This window comes from Silurus meridionalis, chromosome 5 (genome assembly GCF_014805685.1).
Source record: "Silurus meridionalis isolate SWU-2019-XX chromosome 5, ASM1480568v1, whole genome shotgun sequence".
Classification (NCBI taxonomy): Eukaryota; Metazoa; Chordata; class Actinopteri; order Siluriformes; family Siluridae; genus Silurus; species Silurus meridionalis.
The window spans coordinates 20,764,922-20,777,716 of NC_060888.1; the positions used below are offsets into that span (position 1 = coordinate 20,764,922).

Sequence of the window (12,795 nt, forward strand, 5' to 3'; positions counted from 1 at the left end):
GATTTAGGGTCTTGCTCCAATAGACAAGCTTCTGGAGCTCTGAGAGGACCTTTGAAAAATGGGTCAGTATCTTGGTCCTGAAAGCTCCACTCCTGTGGTCCATTTAACAGACTCGGAGATGGAGGTTAGAGCCTGGCTCAGCTCAGATGTGATAAAAATGTGTCTTTAAATTATGTTTCGGCCGTATTTTTGAGAAAGAGAAATGTCTTGCAGCGCTGCAGTGAAATTGTTTGTTGCTACAATTGTCACTGAAATAATAGCTTTTGTATCATTTTTATTGTTTTGTTTAAACAGTGAAAAATTGAAATCGGGTAAAATGTTCAGTGTGATTCTGCAATTGAGCTATTGCTGGACGTTTGCATGTTCACTTTATCTCTGCATGGGTTGGTTTCCTCTGGTTTTCTTCAAAAACATTGCAGTAAATTGCCTTGCAATCGGAATTCTGTCAAAGGGAATATTTTTTGCTTCACAACCAGCGTTCCTGGAATATAAACTGGATTCAGTTGAACAGGATAAAATAGTGAAGAAAAATCTTAGTGATGGTCAGTTCCATCTCATATTCCAACAACAGCCAATAAAATACAATTCCTTTTTATTGATTTCTGAACTACTGTAAATTAGAAGAAAAAATATCTGATGATGTGGGCACTCAATATTCAACCAATCTGAGCAAGGGGGCGTCTCTGATTGCCTGTCATTCATGCTGCCTGCATATTCTCAAGGTTGTCGGAGCCTAGGCATTTATTTCGGACAAAATCATTGTCTTTATTTTGAGTTTGGCATTTAGAAAAAAAGTGGCCATGGTACCACATTGTACAATTTCTATCTGAAGGAGGGTTTATACTATGAATGTCTGTTTTTTGTCCTCTTTTCTACAGCAACCTGCTGTCCAACCCATATGTGTGTGATTGTCACTTGGCATGGCTAGGCCAGTGGCTGAAGAAAACCAGGGTGGTGAGTGGAAATCCCAGATGCCAGAAGCCAGCCTTCCTGAAGGAAATCCCCATTCAGGACGTGGCAACGCCTGACTTCACCTGTGATGGTACACATAGCTGTACAGCTTCTTAACTCACTCGTTATGCCTAATTCATAGGCCTGTTTACTCATTCATCAGCATTCATTCCATATGCGTACTCATACATCAGAATACTCCTTCATGCGCACAATTGCGACTCCAGCACACAGGTCTTCGGATGTCAGAAACGCCAACCACATGGCAGCAGTTAAAGAATCCGGTGCTCGGTGAACTTTCTCCAGCTCAGCGGAGCTCAGTTATTATGAGTCATTTACACTTCGCTTATGATTACATGCATCTTCCAATCGAGTCATGCTAGTTTGATCTGAACAAGCCGTGCTTCTGGTCACTCCCCGGGGCCGTGGATTACTCCACAACCCATCTCGGAGTGGTTTCTTCAAATCTAAAATGGCCTATATGTTATTCAGGATGGGCATAAATCACACACGACCCCTTCCCAGCATAGAGAGGGCATGAGGAGTGCAAATCAGACCGCAAGACCCCTCTCATTATCAGGCTTCAGCCAGCTTTTAGAGCCAATCGGCAGCCATTTTCCTACAGACGCTAAGGGAGAACCGCTGTCCCACTGCGCCGCTGTAAATTTTAACAGAGAAAAAGGAAATGTGGTTTGGCTTCTGTCTGGCCAGAATCGCAGCGAGAGTCAAGCCTTGCCGCCAAAGCCCAAGTGTTCTGGGGAAAGCAGCTCTTTTGCTGCTTAAGAGCTTCAGGGAATAGACAGCACAGATGCAGGCAGCAGAACACTTTGAAAGGAAGGGGTTCAAAGGAAGAGAGCTCACGAAGAAAGTAAGAGGGTAATTAGTTAGCACAACGCATGTGTTCCAGCCTGGTTTCGAGTGTTTGGCTGATCTCCGGCCATATCACCCCCACTCTACCCTCCAAAACCAAATTTACTAAAAAGACTGCTGCTCTTTTTTTCTTGCTGAGCAAAAGAGAGGTGATTACGAGGGTCATAGAGTTTTTTGCTTTGTTCCTGCTTTTGCAAAGAAATTCAATTCCACAATATCACACTATTTCCAGACGGCTAAAACTGCACAGAAGCTAAATAGACTTGCAGTTCAGGGAAGCCCAATCAGAAGAGTAAAATTATCTCCCTCTATTTCTTCTCTTCTCTTCTCTTCTCTTCTCTTCTCTTCTGTCCTCACTCAGCCTGTTATTTTTGGAGCAGGCCTGAGTTTTCATTACCTCTCATTAATGTCTTAATTCCTCGTTTCTTTTCTAATCGGGAGAGCCACACAGTTCCTTTGCAGATAGCATCTCTCAGGCCGGGAATGAAATCAGGCGGATCGGGGAGCTGTGAGGCCCAGGCGAGGAAAAGCATAAAATGGTTGCCAAGAACAATATTTAGTGGATGATCTTTAACTTCTGTACGCTGTGTCGCTTTTTATGCACGCTTTTAAGTGTTTCTCGTGCTGATTGTCAGATATCTGTAGGAGTGGTCTGTCTTGGCCAGAGCACCATTTAAAATCAGTTTTGGGCACGTTTACATGACAAACACACATGCGCACATACACTTACACACCGTCATACCTGTGGTTTCGCTGCTATTCTGTTCTTTGTCTCTGTCCTCTTTTAGTGCCCCTTTCTCTCCTTTGTAAAGTATTTATGAATGTCTATATTAAACCTAGCAATGCTGGCTCATTTTTTCTCGTGCAAGTGAGATATCTTGGTAAAAGAAGCATTAAAAATTAAAGCGTCTCTGCGGATATGTTCAGACAGGCAGCTCACAATTTTGTTGGCATACGTGATGCTAGGAGGAAAGATTTTCTGTCATACGACTGCCAAGAAAACACATGAAATCAAAGTTTTATCCTATCAAGTCACAATTGTTCAAGGAAATGGACACTTGACGGACATATGACTGGGTTGAGTCGGATTTTGTAGGGTTTTTATTATTTGTTCCCCTGTCATTTGCTCTTTTTAGTGTTGGAAATTTGCCACTAGGATTAAAACTTAAAAGCAGGTCAGGGGAAGTGAATAACTAAGTTACAAAGTGGTGGTCTGTTTCCTGTATTAAAAAAAGGAAACTCTGCTTGCTTTTCGTTGCTGTTTAACTAAACTGGCTCCACGGTACTGTGTAGTCACAGTTACGATTGGACATTTATGTTAAATATTAAATTCATCATGTAGAGCGTGAATTTCCATGTTGGCTACTTGCATAACCAGCTAAAATTGTGTTTTTTTTAATGACAAAATGTATTAATGTAATTATAAAATGGCAGCTCTGCGGTTCTGCTTGGCGCTGTTGGTCTCCTCTTTTTCATTTCTATGGGAACGCTCAACTCTAGAATTTATTATGTATGGACCACTGAGAAACATTTGATCAATGGGTTAGTCTTCAATTCTGGTATAACACTCCTACTGTAGCTACTTGAACTGCAGACACCGCTGTAATTTTTTTTTCCCCCAGCGGTGTGTGTTTAGATCATGAAGTCACATATGGCTAGTTGGAGCATTCTGAACATTCAAAAGTTCCCAACTGGTAATTATGAGTCCGGCAAAGACATGAATGTTTTTTTATTTTTATTTTTATTTTTTTACAAGTTGAAGGTTTGTAATTACTGTAATTCCGCATGTGCAGGAACTTTCGGCTTCTCTGCAGAACGATATTGGATCCAGGAGAAGCATTAAGATCTCATTTGCAATATCCGATCTTTGAAACATAGTCCGCATGGTCATCAAAAAGCAAAACCAGACAGATATCATGGAGTTAACTCAGGCAACAAATAGGATCAAGGATCAAAATTCCATACTGGATATAGAGGCAAGACTTTTACATGTATATGTGTGCAATGCACTTTTATAGTCCATGAATCAGTGTGTACAATACAGGAACAGAAATTGAAGCAATAGATCTTGGCTTTTTTTTAGACATTTATGGCATTTGTCAGACACCCTTATCTGGAGTAATTTTAATGTATCTTATTCAAACAACTGAACAGCTATGGGGTTAAGGGCCTTGCTCACAGGCCCAGGAGTGGCAGTATGATGTGGCTGGGATTTAAACTCATCACCTTCGGATCCAAAATCCAATGCCTTAATCACTAAGCTACCACCACCCCACATTAAGATCAAGAAATTATTATTTAAAGTTTAGCAGAACTCAAGGTAATCAATTCAGGAGGGTGGGGTATTATTACCGGGGTAGTTGCCCTACATACACTCACCTGTAATATGCAAGATGGAAATGTAAGCAACTGCAGCTGATTTCTAAGCAAGCCAAAGCCAGTGTGTCAGCGTTCTGTTCTGTTTTCCTGTTTCAACTCTTTCTATCGGTTTTCTGTCCAGGTATAGAGGAGAACATCTGTTTGCCATCGGTCCCTCGCTGTCCAGATCCTTGCACATGCTCAGACACAGTGGTGCGCTGCAGCAACCGCGGACTGCGCTCTCTACCCAAGGGCATCCCTAAGGACACCACAGAGCTGTGAGTCTCGGTCTCTCTATTCCCCTGATTGTTTTTTTTACGCCTGTCATTTGGTAATTTTTTTTATTGCCTTTTGATATATACTCCTTTAAAATTCTGAGTCTCAGGATGCCTTATAGGCCGCATTCGCTACACTGACATGCCTCAACCACTGCAATTTTCCTTTTTTCCCATGAAGCTTTACCAATCACAATCAGATACAAACGATGTCCAGTCTTGCCCTGCCAAGCTCTTGGCCCTTGTAGAGACAATGACAATGTGCTGCTTTAGAAGCCATGAGGCATTTTCCATCCCTCTTCTCATAAAGAGTCAAAGAGCAAAATAGATTGATAGAAAGAAGAGAACAAGAGCATGACTCAGGACAAAATGACTTAAACTAGGTTTAGTCATCTTATATTAGGTTCATTATAATCTTGAACAGGAAAACCAAGACTTTCTAATGTCATAGAACAAAAGGTGTAGACATAGCATAGCATAGACATTAGCATAGTATAAAAATCATGCTTGTTTTGTATATTTCAGGTATCTGGAAGGAAACCTGCTCACCTCAGTGCCTAAGGAGCTGAGCAACCTGAAACAACTTCTGCTTGTGTATGTATTCCTGTTTTCTTTCATATGAACTCAATATCATTTTCTGACTTTTTAACATAGCAGAAATGGGTATTGTTATTTCAATTGTGTGTGTGTGTGTGTGTGTGTGTGTGTGTGTGTGTGTGTGTGTGTGTGTGTGTGTGTGTGTGTGTGCGCCAACAGAGACCTGAGTAACAACAGCATCAGCTCTCTGACTCCTTTCATCTTCACCAATATGACTCAGCTCTCCACACTGTGAGTGTGCCATCTGCCACACGCCGCTAACAACAAGCACGCCAGTTTGTGCGTGAGTCAGTGTGAGTGTGTGAGCCCGTGAATGACTTTGTGTAACACGTTACTCTCTTGCAAAATCTCTGCAGCATCCTGAGTTACAACCAGATCCGCTGTGTACCGGTGCAGGCGTTCGATGGACTGCGTGCCTTACGTCTTCTGTAAGTCTCTCATCTGGTGGTACCTGAGGCAGACACACACAAATACACACACACAAATACATGCCTGTACAGTATGTCCTTGTTCAGACCTTCCATTGACATAAATATTTCTGTAGTAAATTAATGCTATGCTTTTTTTAGTACTACAGCGGTACTGTCAAAAACATACACTAGCACACACACACACACACACACACACACACACACACACACACACACACACACTCAAGACCAGTCCCTGCACCACAGCAGGCTTTATTAACTCCACTTTAGGAGGTGGCTGCGAAACAGAGCAGGTTTTAGAAGTAAATTGAGTTTCTGGCCTCAGCAGGTTCTCTGCTTTGTATGTGGAAGAAGAGAGCAGTTGCCTTTTTCTTCTTTTTCATGCTCACCTCTCAACCGCTGCACTTTAGAGGTTATCAGCGATCATTAAAGAAATAGTCAAGTGTTAATGAAATTACACTTGATCTCTCACCATGTCTGTAGTATTTCGGTGATGAACCTGAATAAGGGGTTTTATTTCCTGTACTGAAAGTGTGTTTGCTTACTAAAGCACACTTTTCAGAAAAGAAAATCTTATTGCATCCATTTTTTGCCATTGTTTTTAGAAAACTAGAGATACATTAAATACAAAGTTATTGGGACACCTGACTTTCTCAGTCATATGTGGTTCTTCCCCCAAAATGTTAGTTTAAAGCACACAATTGTACAGGGTGTCTTTGGATGCAGTAGCATAAAATTTTCCCTTCGCTTGAACTCAAAGACTCAAACCTGTTCCATCATGACATGCACAAAGAAAGCTCCATGAAGATACGGTTTACATGGGCTGAAATGAAAGATCTGAAGTGGCTTGAATTAGAACTTAACCCTAATTTACACCTTAAAGTGAAAAATGGAACTGGCTGCACCCTAGGACTTTTCACCCTGACTTTAATCACGACCTTGTGGCTAAATGAGCACAAATCACCACAACCACACTCAGAAATCTAGTGAAACATCTTTCCAAACTAGTGAAGGTTATTATAACAGCAAATGAGGATTAAATATGGATTAGGATGTTCATACAAATACTATAGTCAGATGTCCACAAACTTTGTCTATATAGTGTAGCATTTGACTGAAACACAACGCCCGATTCTTTCAAACCCTTGTCCTCTGTTATACTGGGCTGACATAAAACCGGCCTTGTACTCAAAATCGGGTCAGCTTGGTCTGCCAGCCAGCCGTCACTCTCACTTGTTAATTTTCCACAATGCCCCTAAGGGGAACCACTGCACTCACTGGTGCAGTGCTGTCCAGTCACTTGGTCTGATTGCTGTTAGACTGACACCAGACCCCTGCGTGTGGTTTTGTTTGTGTGTGTGTGTGTGTGTGTGTGTGTGTGTGTGTGTGTGTGTGTGTGTGTGTGTGTTCTGAGAATTGACCCAGAATACTATAAATGCCATGAATTGTCAGTACTTACTTTGTTAATACAGACAGAATGGCCTCAGTTTGAACTAATTGCTGCTGCAACATCCTCCTTGTTCTCCTTCCTCTCTGCTTAAACAACGAGACCCTCATGCATTTGTCTTCAATTTCTCCTTTCTTCTCTTTCAGGACTCTCCACGGAAACGACCTTTCAACTATTCCAGAGGGAGCCTTCAACCACTTGACGTCTCTGTCTCATCTGTGAGTGCATGTGATCCTGTGTTAGAGCTCTCTCTCTCTCTCTCTCTCTCTCTCTCTCTCTCTCTCTCTAACTATTTCTCTCATCCCTCTCTGTCCCTTGCTATTAATGACAGACTCCAGGCATCACTCACAATCACGCACCTATTTATGATCTATAGAGGATTGACTTTATTACCAGGTGCGAAAGCGAAGGGGGGGGTTGGGGTACTCTGTAGTAGTGCCTGGGCCTTCTAGAAAATCTTAAAAAAAAAAAAAAATTAAAGGCATCCATGAATGAGTTTTCATGCTCCTTTTTCCCATTCTCCTTCGTATTCTTCTTTTTCTTCTTCTTCTTCTTTTTCTTCTTCTTCTTCTCCCTCTTCATCTTTTTCCTTCTCAGGCTGCAGTTCCTGCTGCCGCTTGAAAATTGAGCTTGCTTTAGTGCTGCTGTGAAAAGAACTGTCACAAAAGGTTCCTCTTTTAGAAGAAGGGTCCTCTGATTCATTAAAGACAGAATGGAAGGAAGTGGTGCTTTAGTGCAAGAAGAGACTGCCTTTGTGTACTTGAGCAGGATGTTCAAGTGTGCGTGTGTCTGTGTGTGTGTGTGTGTGTGTGTGTGTGTGTGAGTGTCTCTGTGTGTGCGCATAAGACAAAAGTTTCATGCATGCTTTTTGATAAGCTCCTTTTTTTTGCTCTGCATGGCTGATCCTGTTTTCTTGTTGTCAGTGGCACCTGTTTAACAGATTGAAGTTTAATAAAAAAAAGTGACTGTTTAAGACACATTTTTTTCGAGCTTTCACATGTTCAGGATTTTGAATGCATACAGTGATCAGGCATTACTTTATAACTTTATGAGCACCTGCCTACTTTGTGTTGGTCTCCTTTTGCTGCTAAAATAGTCCATAGCCGTCGAGCATTAACAGCAGTAACTTCTTCAGCAGTTTGAGCTGCAGTAGATCGTCTGTTGGTTCAGACCACACGGACCAGCCTTCTCTTTCCACGTGTATCACTGAGCCTTGTTCGCCCATGACCCTGTCGCCGGTTTACCATTGTTCCCTCCTTAGACCACTTTTGATAGATACTGACCACTGCAGACAGAAAACATCCCACAAGAGCTGCAGTTTTGGAGATGTTCTGCCCCAGTTGTCTAGACTTCACAATATGGTCCTCGTTAAACTCCTAACGCTTAGCTTTTTTTCCTGCTTCTAACACATCAACTTTGAGGGCAACATGTTTAAATTGCTGACTAATATATCATGTATATATTATATTATATATATTAATTTGCGTGTGTGTGTGTATTACAGGGCTCTGGGAGCAAATCCACTATATTGTGATTGTGAGCTTCGCTGGCTCTCTCAGTGGGTTAAAGCTGGTTTTAAGGAGCCTGGCATCGCTCGTTGTACTGGACCACCTGACATGGCTGACCGTCTGCTTCTGACTACACCCCTCAATCGCTTCCAGTGCAATGGTGACATATTCTTTTGTTTATGGTTTGCCTTTTTTTCTTTGTTTTCCTTCCATGCCATCTCTAATCACACAAAGACATCCTATGTTTTAGACCCTAAGCCCTTAAAAAACAGGTAGAAGTGTTAGAGGGATCAAGCAAACCGATTTGCGATTAAGCAAGAGATTAAAGTTTTTTTTTATATATATATTTGGATAGTGCAGGATTTAGCGACGTCCCTCTGTGATATGCTCTTTGTGTCCAAATCTTTAATCTCACCATCTCTGATTCAGTGTCTCATGCGTCATCATTGTGCCTGTGGTGTATTTTTTATTTTTTTGGACAGAAACACACTAAAGCTGGGCTCACTGTGTGTGATTTTCAAACTGATTTGGCTGTCAGGCACAGAGAAATTACACACCTCAAGAGAATTCATAGGGCATTGTTGAGATCAGTGGTGATTTAATGCATAATGTGATTTTGTGCCACTGCAACCAAAGACCAAAGTTCAGGCAGTGTTGCTTGAATACAAAAAACAAACAAAAAAAAACACATTTGGTGCAGGACTGCACACAACTCATGAGACAGATATCGTAGCAATAATGGTGAAACATAAAGTGAACAAAGAAACAGAACAATTATGCTTATTGCTTAAGGAACAGAATGTTTCTCCATTTTTATTTTTTACAGTTTTTCTAATATTTATGCTTTTTATTTATCTGAGGTAATTTCAGACAAGAATACTAGAATTATATCATATAGTGTAAAGCTGACAGTCTCAAACCTGTGCTAAGAGGTGGAAAAATGACTTGCATTATAAAGGTCAGAGGTGGGATGTAAAGTTTTTTCTGCTTCCTACTTTTTTTTTTAAGTATTGTTTTAAAATGTCATTTTATTTTTACTTGAGTATGTTTTGTTTGAAGTGTTGTATTTAACTACATTTCAAATCATATCTGTTACTGAGTAAAAAATGTATAAATAAAAATAATGCGTTGGTGCTCTTTCAATTAAAAACAACTACTTTAAGATTTATATCCCCTTGTTTAGCCCCTTCCACCCCCTCTTTTAACCGGACTAGAGTCCCGCACCCCACCTCCGCTGTTAAAAAAGTAGCTCGGTAAATTTTACATTATGTAAATTTTGAAGGAGCTTTTTTTTTTAGTTAAATTTAATTTAAATAATAGTACTTTTCACTTGAGTAGAATATTTTATAACTCTTTCCACCTCTGATAATGGCATTAGTGTGTCGACTTCGCTGGGGTTGGATCGAAATACCGGCAATACGGGGCGCCAGAATTTATTTCACTAGCAGTCCGTTCATGTATCTTTGCTCTCGATGCCAAGTGTTTCATTCCTCCACTAATCATTTTTTCATCTACCTCTTAACAGGTCCTGTTGATCTGAATATGATGTCCAAGTGCGCCCCCTGTCTGGCAAACCCGTGCCAGAACAACGGCACTTGCGTTAGTGATGTCACAGGCTCCTACCACTGCACCTGCCCCTTTGGCTACAAGGTGAAAAATATATTTCAATTTCAATTTTTTGCCTTAACACAGCGCAAATACCTGAGCAGTAGCTTTGATCCTACTCAGGCAATATGCGCCTTTCCTACTATATTGTACCTAGCCGGTTTGAATTATGCATATCATTACAGGGGGGGCACGAAAGAAGCTTATATCATCAATCTTCCTGAGCTTGCTCAATATATTGGAATCTCCTCTGCTCATGCATGCACAATGCTCAGCGAGTGATCAATGGATGGAGAAGCGCTAGGACGTCCAAGAATGCAGATTTAGAGGCCAAGTCAGGATGTGCATAGATCTAGATTACACATCAGGCTGCTCGGTGTGATTATGAATATCGTTCAGACGTCATTAAAATGATGAAGTATGAGATCAGTTGCAGGATAAAGACAAAACCTGCGATAGGTTAAAAAATCGAACTATTGCGCCTGATAACTTTTGTGTTTGTGATCAGTTATGGCATACTGAATATATATAGAACAAGTAAAAACAATTTTCCATATAATATACCTAGTATAAATGCCTACACATAGCTATAGCTGCTAAAACAAAATAGAATGCTCCTGATTTGAAGATATGATCAGCATCTCACACTTCTGGAGTCTCTGGTTTGATTTGGAGCTCGGTTTACTGTCTATGCATGAATTTTCCATGTTCATGCTTTGTTTGTATAAGTTTCCTTAGGGTTCACTGGTCTCCTCCCATCTTCCAAAAATGTATTGATTCATTGGATACACTAAAGTACCCTTAAGTGCAAAAGTGTGTACAATGTTGCCCAGTGATGAACTGGTGTACTATCTCTGGTGTATTCCTGTTTCATGTTATATCCCTAGTATTCCCTAGACAACGGAAAATTTCCAGTATATTGCTAGAGAGCCACTAGGGACCCTGTGAATGAGAAAGCCAAGAATCGTGATCACAATGAAAAGACAATTAGTTTGGCGCTGTGTGTGTGTGTGTGTGTGTGTGTGTGTGTGTTTGTGTGAGTGTGTGAGTGTGTCTACATGGCGTCTTTTGATTGGTTATGGGATTCCTGTCAGTGTCTGTCTGCAGTTGAACAGATAAGAGTTTCACTTCTTGCCCTCTATAACAAAAAACAATGCCTTCTTTAATTAAAATCCCTGCACCCAAGGTTAAAACAGGTGTGTGTGTGTGTGTGTGTGTGTGTGTGTGTGTGTGTGTGTGTGTGTGTGTGTGTGTGTGTGTGTTCCCTTTTGCGGGCTCCCATTCCACTACTTTGACAGCCTTCCCAACCTTCTTTTCTTTCTCTCTGTTGAGCCGAGATCGATTAAAATGCAGGATGGAATCAAACAGAAGCAGTATAAAGGTAGCAAAAACAAAAACGGCCAAACACAGTAGCTCTGAGTGGCTAGAGAGGAAAATAAACAAAGCAGACATTTTCTGGTCTGAAATTGGAAATAGGCGACAGCCATGGAGTGCTAAACGGATCTGAACACATTATTCTGGGTTTTTTTCTTCTGTTTGGGCCAGGATGTGGGAAGGAGAAACCCAAACCAGACATTTGTACTGACAGTATAAGAGCTCCTGTTACACCCATTTCAGAAGTGTCTAATGCAATAAAGCAATGTTCCAGCTGCTAATAATTCCTCCAGAGAAATGTGAAATGTTTTGCGTCCGCTGGCAGGTTAGTCTTACTGTCTCTTTCTGACCTCTGGGTCTGAACGGACGAGCTTGTGCAGAATCTGAACCACTGACATTTACTTGTAATTCTGCCACAATCCAGACACCACATCATCGCTTATACTGCTCATTGCAGTCACAGAGCTGAGTTAAGTGTGCACTGAAGTTTCTGATTGGGACTTCGTGTACGCTTAGATGTCGTATTCATAAGATTTTTATTTCCCTAATAGCTCACCCTCTTGACAAATGAGTCGCTGGTTAGCCAGATTGATTTCTGACACAATCAGGTCATTGCTTGATTGGCGATTCTTCTTTACGGAAAATGTGGCTGATGCATCAAAACCATATAGCATTCATTATAAGATAGAGAGTTACTTCTTTACTTGTCAAATGAGGATTGGAGAGATGGCCGTATCTACACTATAACAAAAGTATTGGGAAGCCTCATACATTTAACTTTTTCACCTGTATGTGGTTTTTCCCCAAAGTTGGAGGGACACAATTGTATTTGAATGCATGTATTATATTTTCCCTTCACTTGATTTATGAGACACAAACCTGTTCCAGCATTACAATTGGAATAGAAGGTCTTGTGCTGCCTTCTATAGAGATATGACCTCAACCCTACTAAACTCCTTTGTGATGAATTGCCCCCCCACCTGACATCAGTACTTGACTTTACTAACATGCTTGTGGTGGTATCTTCACAACTACACTCTAAACTGGTTGAAATCTGGTTGAAAACTGGTTGAAATCTTCAGTTGTTTAACATTAGTTTTTTTATCAGGTCCAAGCATTTACTTTACATTGAAGCCGATGCTGCTTTCTAGACATAAATTAATTTGAGCTGTATTGCCACTATAAAATTGTGTTTGTGTTTTTCTGTTCTATCGCAGGGACGCAACTGTGAGATCCCCATGAATGCCTGCCTGAGCCAACCCTGTGTCAACGGGGGCACATGTCATCTCTCGGCCGGTCAGGATGGTCACTATAGGTACACACTGCACACTCAATGCTCAGTGTTGTTTTATTGTGGCTAGGACATCATGTCTGTTCTG

The 12,795-nt window shown here is 41.0% G+C and overlaps 1 protein-coding gene across 1 annotated transcript in view; it reads left to right on the forward strand.

Annotated features, from left to right (window-relative positions):
- slit3 (slit homolog 3 (Drosophila)) overlaps positions 1–12,795 on the forward strand; it is a 160,424-nt gene that overhangs the window by 122,850 nt on the left and 24,779 nt on the right. Inside the window, exons 19-27 of the mRNA XM_046849526.1 lie at positions 879–1,042; positions 4,322–4,457; positions 4,980–5,048; positions 5,211–5,282; positions 5,408–5,479; positions 7,076–7,147; positions 8,434–8,597; positions 9,963–10,087; positions 12,634–12,731. Coding sequence (XP_046705482.1) covers positions 879–1,042; positions 4,322–4,457; positions 4,980–5,048; positions 5,211–5,282; positions 5,408–5,479; positions 7,076–7,147; positions 8,434–8,597; positions 9,963–10,087; positions 12,634–12,731 — 972 coding nt within the window. The remainder of the gene's footprint in view (positions 1–878; positions 1,043–4,321; positions 4,458–4,979; positions 5,049–5,210; positions 5,283–5,407; positions 5,480–7,075; positions 7,148–8,433; positions 8,598–9,962; positions 10,088–12,633; positions 12,732–12,795) is intronic.